The 24,814-nt window shown below is 35.1% G+C and overlaps 1 protein-coding gene across 8 annotated transcripts in view; it reads right to left on the bottom strand.

Moving 5' to 3' along the window:
- The window catches only part of CACNA2D1 (calcium voltage-gated channel auxiliary subunit alpha2delta 1), a 494,429-nt gene that overhangs the window by 176,290 nt on the left and 293,325 nt on the right, over window positions 1-24,814 (bottom strand). For all 8 annotated transcript variants that reach the window (XM_065939979.1, XM_065939980.1, XM_065939982.1 and 5 more), the window contains exon 5: window positions 16,728-16,769. In XM_065939979.1, coding sequence (XP_065796051.1) covers window positions 16,728-16,769 — 42 coding nt within the window. The remainder of the gene's footprint in view (window positions 1-16,727; window positions 16,770-24,814) is intronic.

The raw sequence follows: 24,814 nt of genomic DNA, 5'->3' as shown, positions 1-24,814 counted from the left end.
TAACCTAACACATCTACCATGATTCCAACTGTTAATAAAGGAAAGAATAAAAATTATAACTGGGATTTGGTCCTGGATTCAGTCATGAATTTTCTTATAATTTAAAATTCATCCTCTATTCTATGATTATCTATGGGCACAATTGACTTGAATAAGAGGATGGAACATTAAAATGAACTACTTCCACTAATAATATGAATGTAAAGAGGGTCTCACCAAATAAATGATGTCATTATGCTTCTCCACTACAAACATTCTGAATTAGTAAAAAGCCTCAATATTTATGTTAAAGCAGAGGCTTCTAACAGTTTAGTCTTTGAAGAAGCGGTATCACCAACCACTGAAACATTTTAGAATGCAAGTCAGAGGTTCTACCCTAGGCCCAGTCAATCAGAAATGTCAGGAAGGGGACCAGCAATTCAGTAATTCAACAAACCCTCCAGGTGATTGTGATACACATTAAAATTGCAAGTTCACTGCTTTAAAATATCAGTAGTTTAAATTAGATACACAATTGACTAGTAATAGGCATATTAATGGATGTCTGAAATTTTCTACCCTCCACAGGGAAGAAACACTGTTTTTTATTATTACTGAATAACAGATGCATGCACATAGCAATATGGCCAGTAATATTTATCAAAGGATATTTGAAAAAAAAAATACTCCCTGAAGATTCTCTAAGGGTTGGTTGCAACTTAAAATAAGTTGAGGTAGTAATACTCTTCTACTCTTCTATTAAGGAAATAACAAAGCACATTGGCACATCAAAACTCTGAGATAAGCTCCACTAAAGAAAATAAATCTTTACCCTCAGGGTTCTCAAGGTCATCTGATACTGATTGTTTGTCTGTTTGTTTCATACAAAACCTATTACAAAGCACATACTTACAAAAAACCATGAAAAGCCTTGGTAGAAAGTACAGGTATCAGAAGAGTTGGTTTTCCTCAGTTGTATTTAATAATGTCTTGGACTGCTTCTTGGACTTCAGCTTTCTGACTTAGGAATGATGCTGGGCTACAGGTGTGGTACCTATTCCCTGGGGCATATAAGAATCATCTGGGAAGCTTCTCCCCCCACCAATAAGCAGCAAATCACAGTAGGGAGGATGCTTCTGGAAAGAAACTCTCAGTTAATTCTAATACCCTCTCTTACCTAAATTAAGAACACTCAAACTAAACAAACTACAAAGCTATTTTCAGTTATGGAAAATTTGCAGTTCCATTTCTACAATTTTAGAAAATATTATGTTAGTTTTTGTAAGCACATTTTCCCCAGAAATCCCATTTGTATCTTGAGAAAAATTTAGATATATGGAAAGTAGAAAGATCAGGTGATAGATAAGAGATAGTGAAGTACATATCTGAATTAGGATTAGGAATATGTGGGTAAATGTAAATATTTCACTCATTCACTCAAGAAATATTTATTGGTAGAGTGGAGAGGATTTAATGATAATTCTTATAGAAATGTCATTTAATATTTAAATCTTGAAACAAACGTGCAACAATAGTAAAAGGTTACAATAATCTATTATGACAAATACAATTGAATGTCACTATTAAAGTGAGTGAAAGTGAAGTCGCTTAGTCGTGTCCGACTCTTTGCGATCCCATGGACTGTAGCCTACCAGGCTTCTCCATCCATTGAATTTTCTGGGCAAGAGTACTGGAGTGGGTTGCCATTTCCTTCTCCAGGGGATCTTCCTGACCCAGGGAACAAACCCGGGTCTCCACATTGCAGGCAGATTGTTTACCATCTGAGTCACCAGGGAATCCCGTTACTAAGTAATATAAAAGAGTAATTACATCAAGAATTACATATATGCTATATTTGTTTTTAAATGGTTTTAGATTTTAAAGTAGATGCTAAGCACACAGTACGAAGAGAAAAACAGACTATATTTTTAGAGGGATAAGAGGAAAAGAGAAATGAAAGGATGAGTACGTAAGTTAACATTATCAGCACTATCATTAGTTTTATAGTTTTAATGGTATTCATCTTTGTGCTTTCTTGTTGTTTCCAATATAATACAATAAACATGTACTATACTTTTAATTAAAACATTAAGTTCTTTCTAGCGTACTATTAGCATTATACAATTATCTTACTAAGGTGAAAGTTGCTTCTATCTCCTCTGAATCCGTGCTCGCTTCGGCAGCACATATACTAAAATATTTCCTCTGAATCCTCTCACACTTAAAAAATTGTGCTTTAAATGCATTTTAATAAAATGTTTGCACTTTTAAACCACCATGCATGGAATACCCAGGTGGTCCAGTGGTTAGACTCGGTGCTTCAACTCCTGGTACTAGGTTCAGTCCCTGGTTGGGGAAATAAGACCCTGTGGGCTACGTGACACGGTCAATAAAGAAATTAAACAAATCACCATGTAAGGGGCTTTGAAGAGTAACTGAAAATAATGTACTTCTCAACTTACATTTTTATGTATCAATTCTAGTTTTATTGTGCCGCTGCTAAATATATTAAGAAAAAATTATATTGCTGCTGTCCATGGCCCTCCTTTACTACAGTTTCCATAAACGGCAATAAATTCATGAAAATATTAAACTTTCTAAATTCAACTCATTTGGTTAAATGTATGAAATTACTGTTTCTGATATCATAATCCATCTTAACTTTTCTTGGTATACTGTGTAATTATATAGTATATTAATATACAGCAAATACTGGACACAAAGGAATTGACTGAGAAAAAGAATCTGAAGAAAAGCTACTTAATACATATTGTTTAATGTGTTAGTTAAAAATTTGAAATAAATTCTCCCCCTGGAATTAAGATTTCCTTGTTTACCAGATCATATATTAAAAAAATTAAGTATTAGAGTGTCTCTTTCCAACATTTTTTTCCTAAAACACATCTTTTGGATTCTCCAGACTACCTTATATAAATGCATACAGAGACACTAAGGAGGTAAATTCCAAAATGTACTCAAATTTGCTAAAACACATAAGAAAAGCATGAGAAGCATGTTCCTCAGGCTAATCATCTAAATGTAACTTCAGTTATTAAATAACAGATTGGATCACTCAGAGACAGAGGTACCATCCAGCGCTGGGTGGGTCATTCAGTTTTACAAGTAGTACATACTACTAAAATTAATTTGGCAAGTTATAATGATAACTCTATGACACACACAAAATAATTTTGCATATTTAATATATTTTTCAAATGAAACACTAATAATTGATTTTTATAATAAAAATTTGTTTTTTTAATTTCATTATCTTTTAATGCTAAAACTATTTCTAACAATAACAGATCATTCCGAAATTAAAAGTTTATATATTTCACATAAATTGCAGTAGAAACTAGTTTAATCACTATGCAGAATACAAACTAAACATATATACTGAAACACTTTGCTCACAATCACATTATGGCTAAGTTTACCACCTCCTGCTCTCTGTCATTTTTTGTGTCCCCTAAAACCAAGAGAAAATGAAAGAAAGTGAAGGTGAAACTGAAAGCCGCTCAGTCGTGTCTGACTCTCTGAGACCTTATGGACTGTACAATCCCTGGGGTTCTCCAGGCCAGAATACTGGAGTGGGTATCCTTTCCCTCCTCCAGGGCATCTTCCCAACCCAGGGATCAAACCCAGGCCTCCCACATTGCAGACGGATTCTTTACCAGCTGAGCCACAAGGGAAACCCAAAAATACTGGAGTGGGGAGCCTATCCCTTCTCCAGCGGATCTTCCTGACCCAGGAATCCAACCGGGGTCTCCTGCATTGCATGTGGATTCTTTACCAACTGAACTATGAGGGAAGCCAGAGAAAATGAATTAATACTAAATAAGAGCTGAGACTCTCCGTGGAGGAATCACAATTGCTATTTTTATCTCACTAGTGAAGGGGTTAAATGAATGGGTTTTGTGTACAGAACCAAGTTCTTCAAAACCCGAAGACTATAGACTTGTATGCAATTCTCCAAAGTCTATATGTGCATATTTTAAAACTTGCACCTCCAAATATATCCTTATCTTTTTTACAACTACTTAATAGATATTATATACAATAGGGCTTTGCCACTTTCACAATACAGATATTTTTGATTCTTGAAAGTTTTTGTCAGAGTTGTATTCCCAATATCAAATAAAATTTTGGATACACAATGTGCCTCTAGGTATATTATCACCTAATGAAAATAATAATCATAGATATATTATATTTACAATAGACTTTTATAGAGACGCCAAGACTAAAAGGCTGCTCTATACTGACATGTAGCTATAAGCTCTATGGATTAAAAGATAAGATTGGCTCTGTAACCACTATTTACCACTGGAATCTAACCAGTAAGGCTGGTTACCAGTTCTGACTAATATATAGGAAAGCCTCCTTTTAGTAAATCACTTGCATCAATAAGCAGTGGAGATTCATCAGGGCAGCTGCAGCTGCCCATGCCCAGTTAATGAATACTGAATAGAGAGAAAAAGATGCTGAGCCTTCAGCCAGTTATAATTTTTCAGGTCAGGGTGTTAGGCCACACTGAACTGTAAATAATGGATTCAGTTATGATGCCATACGAACACCATCCAGTCTCCTGAGTTGATTGGTTGAAGCTGCTATTTTTTTCCTTGAGGACACTATGACTCAGAGATGCACTGAGTAAATGAATAGAACTGAAATGGAAATGTGAGTTGGATGACACTGACTATATGACACTAAAATGATACTAAGGATTTTGATATAATATTTGTACATATGCTTTATTGAATCCCAACAATAAGAAAATAAAAAAGTAAATTATAAAGTAATGAATAGCATGTTATCACCAGAAAAAGAGATGAGTTCAGCTAATCATGTCTGATGAAGAAATAAAAGTTTTCTTCTAAATTCAGGAGATTTCTCCAGGTCGTCAAGTAGTTAAAATTTTTAACTCCTTAGATTTACTCTATGGAAAAACTATAACATGGATTTCTCAGAGGCAATTTACTGAATATAATAAGAAAAGAATGTTTCACAGTTGATATAAAAGATACACATAACATTAGTGATCAGAAGAAACTTGAATGTATAATTCTATTTCTTAAAATTAGATGCACTGTTAAGTCTCCATGTGTTTTTCTACTACAATTATGATAAATAAAATAGAAAGAAGAAACAGTCTGATATAACCTGACTTTGGTGGTGGGGAAAACAGTAAGCAACTGAAACTGTACAATAACACAGAGGAAAAGTTTAAAAACACATAGGGGATATTAAAGCAAAAAATATATACATTTTCTAAATATGATGAAATGATTCAAAGATAAATACAAATAGGAAACATAAAATTGAACTAAATTGTCAAAAATGGATAGTGAACACTGTAGTAACTTGCATATTAAATTTTAAAAGCAAAACTAGGCATTCTTCAAATAAAATATACTGAGGTTGCTGATGAAAATCACAATGATAACGGTCTGTGCTTAGTCGCTCAGTCATGTCCAACTCTTTATGACCCCAGGACTGTAGCCCACTAGGCTCCTCCATCCATGGGAATTCCCCAGGCAAGAATACTGGAGTGGGCTGCCAAGCCCTCCTTCAGGGGATCTTCCCAACCCAAGGATCAAGCCCAGGTCTCCTGCAATGCAGGTGGATTCTTTACCATCTGAGCCACTATGGAAGCCGATAACATTATGTTGGAATACAGGATCTGAGTATACTCTCAAAATGAAATTAATGAATTTCTATTGATAGTTTGCTTGCTGGATGAATGCTTGTAAATCATCCATCCAGGACCTAGCACACAGGGAGCATGAAAGCCATCACAACCACAGTACAGGAAAGTGTTATGACAAGAGCTGGAAGCTGATGTAAACTCTGTGAGCAGTATAAATTTGCAAACTATCAGCGTTAGAAAGGAACGTAATACTCTAAAAACATAGACATATCTACTCTATACATAAATATGTCATCTAAATTTTAGGGAGTGACAGAGAGGGTATTTTTTCTACTAAGGGACTGTGAAACGGTTTCTTGCATATGAAAAGCACTATGTGATTTCAAATAGTCTAAAAGTTCAATATAGCACTCCCACTGGAAAGCACGTAGTGATATATATACACTGCATTATGAAAGATTTAAATGATGCTAATCTATTTCTAAAAAAATTAAAAGCAAATTTTTATACTGTGAAGATAATGACAAACATACTTAAGAAAATACTGTCAGGGTAAAAGAAGTTTAAAAAAATTGGTAGGGTAGAAAGATCAATTATTCATCCTTGACATCTGAGGCAAAGACTAACACCTTACAACTAGTGTACAAAGAGCCCAGACTCTAGGAAACCAAAGCCCTACCGTATTTATAAAGAAATGAAAACCTCTCAATGGCTCACAAGACTCCAAGTAATCTACTTCTGGTCTGACTTTTCATCCACATCTCCTGCCCTGTCGTCCTTGTTCATCGTGTTCATGCTGCACTGGCCTGTTTTTCCGCTCCTCACACACATCACCCTCTTCCCGGTTTAAGGTCCTTCTGCTTGTGCTCCCATTACCTGGTATGCTGTTTCCTGGTCTTTTTTAACAGTATCAGATAGTTCTTCAGATCTCAGCTGAAAAATACTCTCTTGGAGATTCTCCCATCTAAATTACTACCCACAAAATCATGGAAACATTACATCACATTTATCACCTTCAGAGCAATGCAGATGTGACTGATTTTACAGAATTTCACATTAAAGTTTGTCAAACATTCATTGTACTGCTTAACCTCAGGCTATATCTTAACATGGACAGAATTTGGATAGATAGATAGATGGCAGGGCAACCTTTCCAAGATAAAGAATATAAAATAATAGCTGTGTATAAAATGTTAAAAGAAAGGATAAAGATTGATTGCATAACTGCTTTGGTACAGTTGCCTCTTTATTTCCATTCTGTCTTACAAAGACTGTACCAAATTTGACTTTAGAAGCAATAATTTTACCACATTTTATTTTCAGATATCTTTTAAAAATCAAATTTGTAAATGCAACAAAGCTCATTCAATGATCAGAATTCTCTGAATTAAAATCAGAAATCTGTCATCAACACATTGATATTCGAAATGGTGTTTAAGGACTTATGGATGTGTAAGATGTTCAGTTTAGTTCAGTTGCTCAGTCGTGTCAAACTCTTTGCAACTCCGTGGACTATAGCATGCCAGACTTCCCTGTCCATCACCAACTTCCAGAGCGTACTCAAACTCGTGTCCATTGATTTAATGACGCCATCCAACCATCTCATCCTCTGCCGTCCCCTTCTCTTCCTGCCGTCAATCTTTCCCAGCATCAGGACCCTTTCAAATGAGTCAGTTCTTCGCAGCAGGTGGCCAAAGTATTGGAGTTTCAGCTTCAGCATCAGTGCTTGCAATGAATATTCAGGATGGATTTCCTTTGGGATAGACTGATTAGAGCTCCTTGCAGTCTAAGGGACTCTCAAAAGAGTCTTCTCCAGCAACACAGTTCAAAAGCATCAATTCTTTGGCGCTTAGCTTTCTTTATAGTCCAACTCTCACATCCATAAATGACTACTGGAAAAACCATAGCTTTGATTGGATGGACTTTTATTGGCAAAGTAAGGTCTCTGCTTTTTAATATGCTGTCTAGGTTGGTCACAGATTTTCTTCCAAGGAGCAAGCGTCTTTTAAGAATGTTATCAGCCATTTTATCTGTCCCATGTTTGCTGCCTCACTATACTAAAATATAATCACCACAAGGGCAAGAGAACTCATTGACATTGTTCAGTTCTGGTCCTAGCACCTAGCAAATTGTTGAACTGTGTCTGCTTGCCCTATCTATACTATTTGTTGAGTGAATAAATCAACTCGAATCTATATTTCTTATTCCCCAAATTTATGCTTTTTCTACTTAAATCTGAAGGAAGGACAAATACTGGAAGCAGCCTAGTAAATTGACAGAAAGCACCTAAGTCAATAATTCAGCTCCTCATTCTCATTCCAATTCTTTGTGTTCTTGCTCTGGCTCCTCAGGGACTTTTGTTGGTGTTGCTTTTTTGTTTCTTTGTTTGCTTTTTTAAAGAAACAGAGGAAAATAACATTTGTAAGGCTCCTCCTGGCTCTGAAAATTATAATTCTGAAATCTATGAACTTTAACTTAAAGTGAATTGTTTCCAACCTTTTTTTTCCACCTAAATGCCATATAATTACAAAAACATGTAAATGATGGAAGGTTGGTATATACAAGCATTTGCCAAAGGAGTCTCTTGGTTTCCAAACCTCTTGGCCCTGAGAATTTACATTTTAATTTATGCTAATGTATTCACAACATAGTTATAGATATAAATCAGTCAAACAGACATTGTGTAGGTGAACATAGCTTAGAACATTAGCTGGGCTTTTCACTTCAATTTCACAAGTAGAATTACTTCAATTACTTCCCTCGAGTGATAACCAAGACTTTCTCTCTGTGAATAACTTAAATAAAGCTGAACACACCCAGTGTCCATGGTCCCCAAGAGAATTCATAGGAAGGATGGGGAAAAGCATTTGAACTTACAGTTACACCCATTTCTACTAAATGAGATTTAAAAAAATTAAATTCTGCAAATATTTACTAAATGAGGTGACATTAGCACTCCATTTACTCTGGCCTTACTAACTGTATGTTACTCTCAAGTCATCAGTCATCCTCCAGGTATCAGAGGAGAAAGGAGAGCTTACTTCTTACACATTCACTTTCAATGCACACTTTATGTGTGAATCACATCACAACAAACTGCGGAAAATTCTTAAAGAGATGGGAATGCCAGATCACCTGACCTACCTCTTGAGAAATCTGTATGAAGGAGCAGGAAGCAACAGTCAGAACTGGATGTGGAGCAATAGACTGGTTCCAAATAAGGAACAGAATACATCAAGGCTGTATACTGTCACCCTGCTTAATTTTACTTATATGCAGAGTACATCATGAGAAACGCTAGGCTGGATGAAGCACAAGCTGGAATCAAGTGCCAGGAGAGATAACAATAACCTCAGATATGCAGATGATATCACCCTTATGGCAGAAAGCAAAGAAGAACTAAAGATCCTCTTGATGAAAGCGAAAGAGGAGAGTGAAAAAGTTGGCTTAAAGCTCAACATTCAGAAAACTAAGATCATGGCTCATGGCATCTGGTCCCATCACTTCATGGCAAACAGATGGGGAAACAGTGGAAAAAGTTGACAGACTTTATTTTGGGGGGCTTCAAAATCACTGCAGATGGTGACTGTAGTCATAAAATTAAAAGATGCTTTCTCCTTGGAAGAAAAGTTATGACAAACCTAGACAGCATATTTAAAAGCAGAGACATTACTTTGCCAACAAAGGTACGTCTAGTCAAGGTTATGGTTTTTCCAGTAGTCATGTATGGATGTGAGAGTTGGACTATAAAGAAAACCGAGCACCGAAGAATTGATGCTTTTGAACTGTGGTGTTGGAGAAGACTCTTGCGAGTTCCTTGGGCTGCAAGGAGATCCAACCAGTCCATCCTATAAGAAATCAATCCTGAATATTCATTGGGAGCACTGATGCTGAAGCTGAAGCTCCAATACTTTGGCCAACTGATGCGAAGAACTGACTCATTTGAAAAGACCCTGATGGTGGGAAAGATTGAAGGCTGGAGGAGAAGGGGATGACAGAGGATGAGATGGTTGGCTAGCATCATTAAATCAATGGACATGAGTTTGAATAAGCTCTGGGAGTTGGTGATGGACAGGGAGGCCTGGTGTGCTGCAGTCCATGGGGTCGCAAAGAGTCGGACATGACTGAGTGACTGAACTGAACTGATGTGTAAATATACTTACTATTTTCTTAGGTACAACCTGCTCCCATATGTGCTACCAGCTTTAAAAGATGTCTGTAATTAATAATGACTGAAGTTGAGATTCTAGTAATGGAAGATGCACTGAACAAAAAGGGAATGACAGAGATGATGCTTCTACTGCCAGCACTGGCTCTTCTTACTGTACTTCATTACCAGATAGAAAAGTGATTCAATTGGTTCAACCAGCAAACTAGTCAAAAAAGCTAACATTATCAAGAAGATTATTACAAATATGGGTTTAGATTTCTTAGTACTGTATTGGTAACAAATCCCTGTGTTCATATGGCCTGCTGAGGTATTTCCAGTGATTAATACAAAGTCATCATAATTAAAGGCATTTAGCAACTAAGTATCTAGAGAAAACTTTTTGCTTTTTTCTGGCAATTCTTATTGTCAAATGCCACTTAAACCAACACTTCATAAAACTTCACTTATCTTAAAAATTTGGAAATCTCTTGGGAGGTTTCTCAGCATATCAGTTCAGGGGTGTGTGTGTGTGTTTACATATAATTTGTAATTAAATAGGTGAGTTTTTTAAACTGATACGTATATGCAAGCAAGAAAAGGTTGAAGATATCATTCAAAGCAATCCAGTCCCCATATTTGTTTACCCAATATCGTACATAGGGTGAGTAGATAATGCCCACATAATACCACCGAATTTTCCAATCTTAATCCAGTGAGTTCTAAATAAATACACCATATACTACCTTCTGTAAAGGAAGAATTACATGTGCAATCTAAAAGACAATTATGCATGCCACCACTCCAAAGCAGCTTAGGACCAATGTTTTAACTATCTTTGCAAAAGAGCACATGCACAAGTGTAAAAAGCATTACAAAAATATTAAAACAGACTCAATTTTTGGAAGAAGGCACCAAAAGCACATGGCACTATTCCTACAAGAAATAGAATCTGAAATAATCTTCCTTATTATCAGTTTTAACAGTTCCCCCTCCCATGAATTCTAATAAGGCTATATTTCACACAAAGGTGCATGCATTAATTTTAAGGTGTTCATGATAAATATCACTGGGAATGATGGATCAGATCAGTGAAGATTTCTGATTTAAAGTCTAACCATCATTTTTAACCACAGAGATTTTATTTTACCTACTTGCAAGTCACTATTAACAACAGTCAAGGATGAAGCTGGCTGGATAAATACAGGCCATATACATCAAAATTAAATATGGAAAGAATGATGGATAGGTATAATAAATTAAAATTTTAAATCAAAACCATCTTCAGAACTTTTAATTGAAAATCTTGATTTATACCAGCTCCATCACAGGTCCTTCCCGTGTGCCATGGACGCCCACGGCATACGCAGGGCTGCGCAGCCCAGTGACACGCGGCTCCTGCTGTGGATCCCTCTGACTGCACGTCATTCGATTCTCTGCTCTTCCAAATTACACATGTGTGAAAGGGGACAAGTCACTCAAGCTCATTAAATTTTACTTGACTTTTCTGAAAATTATTAAAATAATAGTATGTGCCACAAAAGATGAGTGTGAACAATAACATTACCTACAAAGAATTTATTTCCTAGTTTAGAATAAGCATGTGCACGCATGTTAAGTCACTTCAGTCATGCTCCCTCTTTGCAACCCTATGGAGTGTAGACTGCCAGGCTCTTCTGTCCACGGGATTCTCCAGGCAAGAATACTAGGGAGAGGTGCCATGCCGTACCCCAGGGGATCTTCCCAACCCGGGGATGAAACTCAGTTTTTTATGCTTCTTGCACTGGCAGGCGGATTCTTTACCACTAGCACCACTTGGGAAGTCCATTAAGCTAACAAAAATTTGAGTGACTATTATTATATATATTATATAATATAATTATAACTATTATATAATCTAATCCAAACAAAGAGCACTGAAAATATTCACACCATTTATTTTAGATTCACACACAAAAAAGGTAACTCTGATTATAGCATTTATTTTACTGAAGCAATTAATATTCTCTCTCTATACTATCTCCTATGAGGATTCAACAATAATCATTAGCAGAGCCACAAATAAAGGACACATACTATCAGATAATTTAACAAAAGAGAGAGAGAGAGGAAACTAGACTTTGATTCCTTCTTTAATAATTAGAACATATTTCATCACTGTTTGATACATACCGCTTTTGGTTCATTCTAGAAGCAGACTGATATTTCTATAAAATAAAATGAATGATTGGCCTTTTAAAAAGACATTTACAAAGGATATTATGTTGGGATTAATTTTAATGTAGACAAGGCCAGTAAGAAAATAAATAGCAACATAAATATGCAAGGGAATTCAGCAGACTAGCCAAATGTTCCAGACAGGTCACATTTTAAACGTAATCAATAAAATAAAATGTAGTGAATAAATCAACCTAATTTATCGACATGGGAATTCTGGGTTGAATTTATTTCATTTGGATTTCGGTCCAAAACATAGATCTTAGAATTAGGTTAATAAGGCTTTGCAATGATCTGCTTTCTCTTTGCTTGCTTTAGGAATTAAGAAAATAGTGCTGCATGCTAGCACAACTCGAGCCTTCTGCAGAACCTGCCTCGCTAAACCTTTAAGGAAGTTAAAGATTTATTGGGACAGATGTCTCTAAAAACCTAAACAAGAACCTAAATAAATATTAAAACTAAGGAGAGGGCAGTTCCTCATTGGTATCGTGGCATCTCCACCCGTCAAAACTAAGGAGAACCTGAATGTGGAATTTCATAACTAATTGTTCCATTGTTAGCTATTTTCCATTTTATTTAGACATTTAACTATCTTTTCTAACCTGGATATATACCACACACAAGGATTTCACAACAAATTTCTACATTGCAGTCACATGCATTTCTAAATGTGTTTTAGAAGATTCTATTTCAATTTTTATTTTGTTAAGTATTTTCTTTAGTTTTTCACACAAATGTAAGGATATTCTTAACAATAAAATAATTCAAATTAGTACTCTGTAATTATTGTTAACACACACACATGCATAAATGTGTTGCCATGGAGAACTAAAATCACTTCAAATCAATATCAAATGTATTGTAATAATATTAATAATTATTAATTTAAAAAATTACACTCACTAATATTTCTAGATTGCCTACTGTATGACAGGGAATGTTCTAAATGCTTTACATGCATTAACTAATTTAATTTTCACATAACTGTATGAGGTAGGTATCACTATTACCTTGACTTTTCAAGCCAAGAGGGAAAAACAGAGAGGTTAGGTGACTGCCAAATCACCACGCCAGAAAATGGTATATCTGGGATTCAAATGCTTGCAGTGGAACTCTGGAATATAATCTCCTAAGTATCATATTCTATTTCCTCCATATAACAATGTACCGATACATAGTAATTATACATGTATGTATTGTTATTAATTGGGGAAAATAGTTTCATATGGAAGAATTTATGAGTGAAATATCTCTATTTTATCTTAAAATATTTAAGCAAATTATAGACACAGCAACTATGGAGACTCAGTTTATTATTCTTTCTTTTTTATATTTAAAACAATTTTCTTGAAAAAAAGTTAAAAACTAATCTTACATTAAAACATTACGTGTACATTAATGCTGTAGTCTCTCTGAAAATGAAATTCAGCAATTTACTATTACTAAATACAAAATTAGACAAAATTTAGTTCAATGGACTAATAGACTTGATTTCATGTTTCACAAATATTCATAAAAGCTTAGTTTATCAGATCTCTCAGTCTTAGAACCAAAATTTCTGATCTTATATTACTTGTAGTAATTGCCTGCAGATATTCTAACTCTAATACTTATTCTCAACCTGAATCAGTTTTAGACATAGGGCAAAGCTGACTGTCTGTATGTCTTTACTTAGTCCTCATGATTGAACCAGAGGCTAACGGGAAGAAGGAACACATGAGAGAAAAGGAAAGAAGAAGGTCCACTCTGTTCCCATCTTCAAATGTCTATACTAAAACAAATTAATTCAAAGGCAGTCCACAGTCAAAGCCAATCTTGCCAATCCTCCCTTCATCTTGTTTCCACCCAACCTTGAAGCAAAACAAACATTCCCTTTACTACCATGTTCGCAAAGGGTTTCCTGTTTACTTTGCAAATGCAGCACCAGCTACAAAGTGAACAATCTTCACCAATGCGCCTGAGCCACTGGGGAACTGAAGCACACAACCAACTGTCCAATGTAATAGCATCATGTCAACAATTACCGTTAATCATTAAAGAGAGAAAATGATTAAGACCCTTATCTCAAGACACAAGAATTTAATAAAGAAGATTACCCCTATATAAAAATACTACAGTGTATGGTATTAGACCATTAAAACCAAAAATGTGTAACAAGTTATTTAGGGTACTCAGAAGAAGGAAATACCATCTGCTATCTAGAAAAACCAAGGCAGGCTTCAAGAGTAGGTAGTATTTGAATTAGTTTTTAAAGACTACTTAGCACGAAACCTGCAGGATATTATAATCAGGTGATTAGAGGAGACAACATGCTAATGTTAACTAGCACAAGGGGAGAAATGATCACCTTACATTGCTAGCATGGCTATGTACTTTATGTACCTTACGTATACCAGGAGAACTGTGCTAACCAAATAACCAAATAGTTTAGCCCAGTAATACTTACATTTTGAAGTTTCAAAGCAAAAATCTGTGTGAATGAATGTAGTCATAGTTTTTTGTGATATTACACAATCCTAAGGGACATTACTTTTACCCTTATTTCAGTAACCACTTTAGTTAAATCTGGCTGTCACTAAGTTTTTATTTTTATACCCAGAAGGTGAATATAAATAGCATCGATCTAGAGTAGCATGGAGATTATAAAATGCCCCTGAGGAACTGTCTTATATCAAAGTCCTTGAAAAGCTTACAACATGACAGCTCTCCACAAACTAATTCAGATGTAGCTAATAGAAAGTTACACTCCAAAGAGATAACTGATCACCTTTAAATGCTTGCTTTACCTTTAAGTGAGGCCATGTATCATCATTGTAATGAACAAAATCAATAGATTACACTTGAATATATCATTCTTTATATTCAAATCTAACTTGGTGATGGACAAATAAACCAAACGTGGAAGAAAAATAGGAATAATTAGTCTTTAATTCAACATAAACTAAAATTATGGGCTTTTACATATGATTTACTTCTATTATGAAAGCTACTTTTTCCTCATTTCCCTCTACTCTTATTCTACACACCCTACCCTGCCTTCAAGACCTTTCCTTAAAGGTTGGTGTGCTGAGAATTCTATCCCAGTATTATGTTAAGGCAATTCTAATTATTCTTTTTGTGTGTAGATGTGTGATATAGACAGAGAATAAGATAACAAGGAGAGTGGAATTGGGGCAAGCTGGAGAATGTATGACATCCAAAGGTAAACTTGGCTTTTGTTTCAGCATATCAAAATATATCTACAGTTAAATCTGGCCTACCTATTCTCTATAGCTTCACATTACTGGCAAGATTTCAGAAAGAGAAAGATAAACACCATATTCTAATGCATATATACAAAATCTAGAAAAATGGTACTCAAGAATTTATTTACAGGGCAACAGTGGAGAAACAGGGGCTCTGTGTCAACCTAGAGGGGTGGGGTGGGGAGGGAGATGGGAGGGAGGTTCAAAAGGAAGGGATACGTGTGTACCTATGATTCATGTTGAGTTTTGATGGAAAACAACAAAATTCTGTAAAGCAATTATCCTTCAATAAAAAATAAATTAATTAAAAAAATGAAGACTATATATTTCTATTGCAGAAAACATTTTGGTCACAGTGATCAAAACATATGCATTAAGAACTAAATAATACCAAATACAACATAAAATGTTATAATTATTTTACTATAAGTGAGAATTTTCTGCTCCATTCCAAGTTGAAGAATTTGACTATATTAATATAAGTTTATAGAAGTCACTCAATTGAAGGGGTAGATGTGGGCATTAACCTCAATATGCCAGGAAGAGCAAATTGAAGTTAAGTATAGAAACTACTAATTAACTCCCAACTACTATTCTCTCTATTCTCTCTTTGGTAATGGAACTTTGTATTTTATTTGCCTACATGCTTATGGGAAGGTGGGAGGAGGATGGGGAATTACATTGCACATTTTCTGGCAACTAGGTAACACTAGTAATTAAGTAGTAGACAACAGGTGAGACAGATGTGTCTTCTGTCATTTCCAGAATATGACCTTCAGTGCCATCTGACGCCTTTCTGATGTTCAGAATGCAAATATCATTGTGGATATTGCAGCATCCATTTTGGACCATAAGATAGAAAAGCTATTTTGAGGAGAGGAAAAAATCATGAGAGAAAGATTTGTAAGGCCTGGATTATACAGAGTTGCTCTATTAGGCCTTGCACACAGAAAGTGACATTAGAGAGGAATAATCTTTTGTTTTGCTTTAGCATTTTCAGTTTAGCATATTTCAGTCTCTCTGTAATTGCTAAACCAATATACCAATCATAAAACACAGTTCATTTTTATTCACCATCTCAGGGTCTACAAGAGCAATACTATTAACATATCTAAAGCACTTTAAAATACCCCAAAAAAGTTATAGTAAATTGTAAAATATATTATCTTACAATTCTTTACAAATTCTTAAATATTTTACGTGAAATGGCACAACTCCAGCAAACCTGATGAAGTTAGCAGGATTTCAAGAATATGTAGAACTAAAATGAAATTTTTGGATCACAGAATTAACTGTAGCACATCTAAGATAAGAAAAAAACAGTTTGAATTTAAATAGGTGTTAATGTTTATAAGCAACTACAATCTTAAAGCTGGATGGGAACATGAATCCAACTAAATGTACGACATGGTCAGCTTGTTAAGAAAGCCATTCACCCTAGTCTAGTTAAGTTTAGCATGCAATGTAATGTAAAACTTTTAATACTCACATCAAGATCATCCTTTGCATTGTAGTAGACAACTTCATTGCTCTATAAGAAAAGGAAAAAGGAATGCTTTATTGATTTGATTAAAAACATAAAAATATATTGGCTCAAACATTAAATATATTTTATTCACATATGAAATAATAAGACTCACATAGTATTCCTTTTATGATATATTCCACAAAGACCCATAAATATTAGCCAATATTTTCTACAAGAACATATTAAAACACTATATCAGTGACATTAGAAAAGCACATCTTGCAATGGAGCAAAATACCTCAGTGCAAATCTGAGGTCAATTTGTCAAGAAAAAATTGAAATATCCTTAACACAAATAATTTATACATAGACACTCTCTCTCTCTCTCTCTCTCTCTCTCTCTCTGTCTCTTTCACCTAAATCATGAAATGATAGATAGGATAATTCTAGACAACTGAATAACTGGTTTGTTAAAATTTGGCTAAAACCATGATGTTTAAAAAATATATATCGTGTCGAAATTATTCTTTGAAGAAAAGTTTAACTGCATGACATTAGCAGGAATTTCTTCAGGAAAATCAGATAAGGAATCAAGATTGTCTGTGAATTTAGACAGCAAAAATATCAGATAATCCAACACTCTTAATGGTCTTATATTCTAATAAAGTAGCAAATGAGTGTTAACTTTTCAAGAATGAATGTGTGTGAACATTTCTACTAGCTATCAATGTTGCTGAATATGTCATAAATATAAATTATGGACATAAATCGTGTTACAGAGGAAAAACGGAAAGGAAAGTGGATAAATCAACTATTAAGGAATTTTAAGTTCTTGTTCTATCTACAAGGCTAGTTCTATGCAATTTAAAAATAATACGTATATACTGATTTTTTAAAAATTTCTTTCCCTGAACTGGTTGAATATGCGTGTTCTTCATCTTCTGTATGTCTTTTGTATTTTGAGTATCATGTAAAAGTGTACTTATCTCTGTCTCTTAAACATTTACTAACAAGGATAATCCAAAAGTTTATTAACAAAAACACAATTGATAGAATTTTGTTTAATTACTTGGGGAAAATAGACTAAATTAGTGCTTCTTAAAGTATGTTCTAAAGAAAATTACTAGTTCTTAAAGATGTAATAGATTTTTTATAGGCAAAACTATTCTATGGTCATGATTTCAGAATAAACGATAAAGTTAAAATTGTCTCTTTTCAGCAGTAATTCTTACAGCTTCAGTGTATGAATGCACATTATAATCTCCAAAAGAAGAAGAGATTGAGAACTTGTTTTGTTTTGATTTGGGTGAGGGTACAGATTCTGCCTATTTTTTGATTTGAGAAACATACTATGATAGTGAAGATTTATAAAATACAGATCTCTCTGAAGACCAAATAACCAACAAACACTACATACATAAATATAAGAATATATGATTTGTAACACTGAATGAAACTTGGGAGTTTTAAAATCATTTAGCATCATTAACATTTTTAAAACTACCATTTAATATTAGTTTTTTAAACAGAATAAGTAGCTAGACAATTTTAACACACATAAAACTTCTATGTCCTGGAACATTTATTACTTATAGCATTAGGTTTGTAACAAAGGTAAAATACAAATCAGAACTCATCACATACATAAATCAAGAGAACCTTTGGAATTCTCCTGAGACTCAAATCCAATTACTAGTTTATTGATCCCTCATGGAACCCTGTAATTTATACTTAGGAGACAATTTTCAATTTAGATTGTGGATTCTATCAAAAGTTAAAACACTGAATCAGTTTACTTCATTATAGATATTATGTTTGCCAACTGATTACTTATATTTACCAAATTGGAACATTTGGAAAACAAGGTAAAATATTTTTAAATTTCATGCAGCTCAGTAGCATCCTTTCAACACTCATTCTCCACCTATTTGTAAATACATCTGTGCCAAGAAAGACACAAAGTTAATTAAAGATACCCACCTCTATTTTTAGGTAAAATAAAATGTTCAGATAACTATACAAAATAATTCATTTATTTAGGATTACACTTAGTCCCTGGAACCAGAGCTAGTGGACTACAGTGATTACTTAAAGTCTTTTCTTATGTGTGACACACGGTCACAGTAACAAAGAGAATTTATCTATTATATAAAAGATGAAGAGGATCACACACAGTGTTGGAAGAGGGTAAGGTGTGATAAAGAAACACTAGTTTTAACTCAAGCTAACTATTTGACTCTATTAAGATAGGCTGTGACTGAGGTTGAAATAAAAATTAAAATAGAGAAAAATCTTTTTGAGAATTTCAGTATTTTTCCTTTGTCACTGTATTATACTTTATATAAAACCTCACTACTTGCCCTTTCTCTTAGAAGCTCTATATTGCTGTTAAAATTGTTACTGAAAATGTGTATTGCTAACTGTATGTAACTTTTATGTATGGATTTACAGACAATTTTCTGAAAATCAACAGACATATAATGCCAAACCTGGCTTTATTTTTTAAATTTTTTTAAGCAAACTGAAAACAAAATATATTAGGAATAAAGTAATACTGCATGCCAAACATCAGTACTTCTTGTGACTAGGTAGTTTATATTTCTACATTTAAGGAGTTCTTTCCTTATACAAAGCCCAAGTCTAACACGGTCAAATATCAGTTCAATTCAGTTCAGTAACTCAGTTGCAACTCTTTGCAACCCTGTGGACTGCAGCACGCCAGACCTCCCTGTCCATCACCAACACCCAGAGTTTACTCAAACTCATGTCCATTGAGTCGGTGATGACATCCAACCATCATCATCCTCTGTCGTCCCCTTCTCCTCCCACCTTCAATCTTTCCCAGCACCAGGGTCTTTTCAAAATAGGAAAACGAGTACATCAAGGCTGTGTTGTCACCCTGTACTGTCACCCTGCTTATTTAACGTATATGCAGAATACATCATGAGAAATGCTGGACTGGATGAGGCACAAGCTGGAATCAAGATTGCCAGTCAAAATATAAATGCGAAGGAAAACAAGTGTGTCTTTTTTATATGACAACAACATATCTAGGAAGTACTTAATCAAACACATATGCTTAGACAGGCTATCACATTTCAATAAGAGAACACAGACCTGAGTGGAATGTGCAACTGATTATGTCCACTGTATTAAAACAAAATTTCTTTTCTTCAATAAACGTGACATTGCTTTTGGCTCAGAAGCTTTTCTTTAACCTTTATAAGTACACTTTCCTTTCTCAAATCTCAGACTCTGCATTGATAGCATGTACACTGCATTATTCCCTTATTTTATCTAACAGAAAAGCTAAATTGATCAACTTTAGTAAAGATAAATCACTATAGGGCATCAGGATTTTGGAAAACTGTAACTCTGTATTTAATCTGTCAACCTAGTCCACCTACATGGCAGCATGATGCTAAAATAAATGGCAAATATCCATGCGACCTTTAAATTATGTAACTATATAAAAATGTTTTAGGTCACAATTCATCATAATTTCTTGTGGAAAATTGCAGTGATTTGCTTTACTATGTCTTTTGTTTACATAATTTCAGAATTCTTTGATTCACAAATAATTTTGAATATAGATGATAAAAATCATAATTTTAATAAAAATGATAATCTTAATTCTCTTTCTTATCACATTCATTTACAGCCATCTCTTCTGCCTTATAGAGGTACATATTAGCTCTGCTATTAAATATATGTGTGTATGTATATAAATATATGTATATATATTTTCAGATGTGTGCAGCTACATTAAACTAAATCAGTCTGAAATCAAATCACATAAATCACTGAATCACCAGAATAAATCCAGAAACAATTTTTAGATGATTGGGTTAAGGGCAATTTCCAGGTATAAAGGACAATTCACAGTGAATCAGGCCTACTTCTATGCCCTGATGTTTACATAGGGATAAATTTTGGTTAAAATGAACTCTATGCTAAAAGAAAATTAGGGAAAGATACTGTTTAAAAACAGCTAACAGTTAATGGTCTGTGTGGGGGAAACTGGAGGAGAGGCAGGAGTATCAGTCAGCTGAGTGCCCTTTGCCCTACTCCTGGCTCCATCTCACCTAGACTAGTACAGGAAGATATGAGTTCTCCTGACCAGGAGATGAAGCCACACATCCCACTCATTCAACAGCACGCTTCTGACGTCACTCTGTGCTAAATGCCGGGGCAACAAAGATGTAGACTATTAACCCCGACCTAAGAGTCAAGTTCTGGCCCTCCTGATTCACATGTGACAAGATGTGGAGGCAGCTGGGCCAGTTGCTTCAATCTGCTATAACTGAAGAATATCTCATCATACATAGATGGTATGACCACATAACACAAAACCTTCCTAGATATTAAAACAGGTGACAGTGAAGAATTTCAGATATTGAGACATTCCTCCTCTGTTGATCAAGTCAAGCATGTGTGTTTGCACATGTGTGTGTATGGCCCTAAATTGTTTGCCTATCCTATCACTCAAAATTCTTTCAGTCCCTTTCCCAGAAGGTACACAGTTATATCAGTATCATTTAAGACTGCAAAACTATAGCATATAAACTAATTATCGCTGGCACAGATTATAGAGTTGAGTCATCTTCTTTCCCTGCTATCCTTCTAGCTGAACACTTTCATGCAAATTATTAAATAACATCATCTTAGAAGGAATTTTACACCCAAACACGGGGGATATCCGTGGATTTCAGTGCATTATGTGCAATCTGATAGCATACAGCTAGCAAGAGCCTCAAACTAGATTCATATATTACTTACACCTTTAGAGAGCTATTTTTCCTAATTTAAACACCACCAGATGACAGGAACAAATTGTTTCTGATTTTTAACCAAGTAGTTTAGTTATTTATTATCTCCTTGAAGCAAATTTACCCAAATGGTTCATGCTAATACAATATTGCTGTTTACTGAAATTTAAAACATCCCCTAGCAAGCTGACAGATAAATGACTTTAGTTTCCCAGTGTCTACTGGGAGTCAAAAATTCAATCTGGACAAGATAGACCATTCCATCATAAAAACATACTGTGAATGACAGTACCTTGCATGCCACTTGCCTATAAAATGCAGCCTCTGATGAATAGTTCATGTTAAAAACCTGAACCATAAGCACAAAGCTTCAATCTGGGAATAATATGTTGCCAAGGATAAGATTTAAGTGTTGGAACCAAAAGTTAGGATTTTATAGCCAATATCTGAAATATATGACACACTTAAAACTCAAATAGATATTAACTTCCTCTCCAAGTTACTAATTTTATTTTCTGGGTTATACACTTGACTCTACATATGATCCACAACATGAAAAATTTGGGGCAACTCTATTGCCTGCTAAATCACCTTAAAAAAAAAAACAAACTCATTTTCATTTTACCTTTCTTTAGTTCCAAATATGAAGTCAATAGGATGAACATTAAGGGTGTGTGTGTGTGTGTGTGTGTGTGTGTGTGTGTGTGTGTGTGTACTGTGCCCAGTTGTGTCTCTTTGTGACCCTATGGACTGTAGCCCACCAGGCTCCTCTCTGTCCATGGGATTCTTCAGACAAGAATATTAGAATGGTTTGCCATTTCCTCCTCCAGGGGATCTTTCAGATCCAGGGACAGAATCCATTCCTCCTGCATCTCCTACATTGCAAGCGGATTCTTTACCACTGATCTACCAGGAAAGCCCAACATAAAGGATACTCTGTGTTACAAAGGAGTTGTGTTAATGATTCCTGCCAAACAAGATCCATACTGTTTAGTTCAAATCATTTAATTTCAATTTTTTTTTGATTAACATATCGTAGTAACAATTTGACCTGGTAACCAGAACCAGCCTGCCAATGAAGCAGACATAAGAGACATGGGTTTGATCCCTGGGTCAGGAAGAAACCCTGGAGGAGGGCTTAGCAACCCACTTGAATATTCTTGCCTGGAGAACCCCAGGAACAGAGAAGCCTGGTGGGCTACAGTTTACAAGGTCACAAAGAGTCCATCATGACTGGAGTGACTTCGCACACATGCATACAACCAGACACACCACTACTATCGACTGTGCCCAAATCAACCATGGTGCATGAGATGGGATAACCAGCAGCACTGATTATAGAACTGTGTGAATAAAACAACTTAGGAAGATGTTTGGGGGCGTTGGGGGGGGGAGTGGAGAGGCAGAATGTGTTTGGTTTTGTGTATCTTCGTGTGTGTTTGGGCGGTGGTGTGAACGTAAGTGAAGTTTCCAAAGATAGCTAACAGTAGCTGAAGCACTAAAGACAGTGGTTCCTAAAAAAAGGTTGCTTTTGTTTTTTTTATGCCATTATATCCGTTTGGGGTTTGGAATGATGAAAATGTTGTTTATGAAGAGTAAAAAGAAAAACATGGACACAGGTCCATTTACAGATCCATTCCCAGATCACTAGATTGAAAGCACATGACTCACATTATGTATAAGAGACAATAAAGAATTGACGTCAAGTGCTGAGCACAGTGCCTGTATGGGTCCCCTAACAAATTATCAGTTATTGTTTTACAAATTGAAACATAAAAGTCAGGAATATCCCTAGAATTTATCTATTAGCTTTACCTGGTAATTGCATATGAATTAAAGTAAATGTTTACAACTCTATGTTCTTAGATCACATACTATGCTATGAGTCTATTTAACTCATGTAAAGTCCCTTCTTCAAAGATTCCATATAGTAGAATGGTATTACTAGCTGTTGTTTTTATTTTTAACCTGATAAATGAGGGGATTTATAAGAAAGTGTGCAGTCCATGGGGTCAAAAGAGTCGGACACAACTGAGCTACTGAATAATAACAAGTCTACTACAAAGGGTAGTTGTTAGTTCTCAGACAGTCCTGAATATTCATTGGAAGCACTGATGCTGAAGCTCCAATGTTTGACCACCTGATGCAAAGAGCTGACTCACTGAAAAAGACCTTGATGCTGAGAAAGACTGAAGGCAAAGGAGAAGAGGACAACAGAAGATGAGATGGGTGGATGGCACCATCAACTCAATGGACACGAGTCTGAGCAAACTCCAGGAGATAGTGAAGGATGGGAAAGCCTGGCCGGCTGGAGTTCATGGGTTGCAAAGAGTCAGACACAACATAGCAACTGAACAATAAGAATATGCAATCTGTCCATTTATCGTGTTCCTATGATCCAACCTTCTCTGTGATTCTAAGCATGCTCTTTCTAACCCCACATCTCCTTTAAACATTCATCCTCATCTACTTCTGTCTAGAAAAACTCCAACTTTGTATTAAACCCAACATTTGTTTGTTCATCCTAACACCTAAACTGTGGAATCTTGCCGGCAAAAATTATACATGCTGTCCTCACATCAAGAAAGTTGGTGGTTCTTTCTTTGAAAAACTATAGTACACATGTGGGTTTGCTTAGGTCTATAATTTTTGTTTGTTTATTTTTCAGAAACTCTTCAATCTTTGGGAAACTGTTTCTTTCAATTATGTGATTCTGATAGCTGGCAAATCATACCGTCCTATTTCTCTGACCACAGAAATTAACAAGTGCCTAAGTCTATCCAAAAATAGAATCTCATATCCCTATTCCTTTTTCATAAAAATACAATTCCCTAAGAGTAGTTATGGCTGCAAATGCTGTAATGCTTAAAGCCTCAGTCTTTATGTGCCAGAGGCTACATCTATCTGTTGGCTTCTTAATTAGTGTCCATATTATTTTTTCTCTTAAGGTTTTTAAAATGTGTTTTTTCACTCCTACAACTGATAGTACCAATACAAATACAATGTGCTTTTTCGTTCAAATTTCCTGTTACTAACAGGCAATAGTATTGGCTTGAATTTTAATTTCTGTTGGTGGCCTTATGAGACTATAACTGTTCGAGAATGAACTCCCCTCTCCATGTCCTGGATGTGAGCCCCTCCTGCATCCAGAAAGATACCATTCCTTCATCCTTTGTCTTTCCTGTGTGTCCATCTTCTGTTTAATTACATTCAGTGGTTTGCAAAGATTTATGGGATAAAATTCAGAAACCTTATGGCATAAAACTTCTTTTTTGGTCTAGCATTTAAAATTCTAGCAGAAGATTAAAACAAAAAATCGAAGCAGCCAAGAGATGAAAA

Source organism: Muntiacus reevesi, chromosome 6, assembly GCF_963930625.1.
Source record: "Muntiacus reevesi chromosome 6, mMunRee1.1, whole genome shotgun sequence".
Classification (NCBI taxonomy): domain Eukaryota; kingdom Metazoa; phylum Chordata; class Mammalia; order Artiodactyla; family Cervidae; genus Muntiacus; species Muntiacus reevesi.
This window is presented reverse-complemented; position numbering and strand designations above follow the sequence as displayed.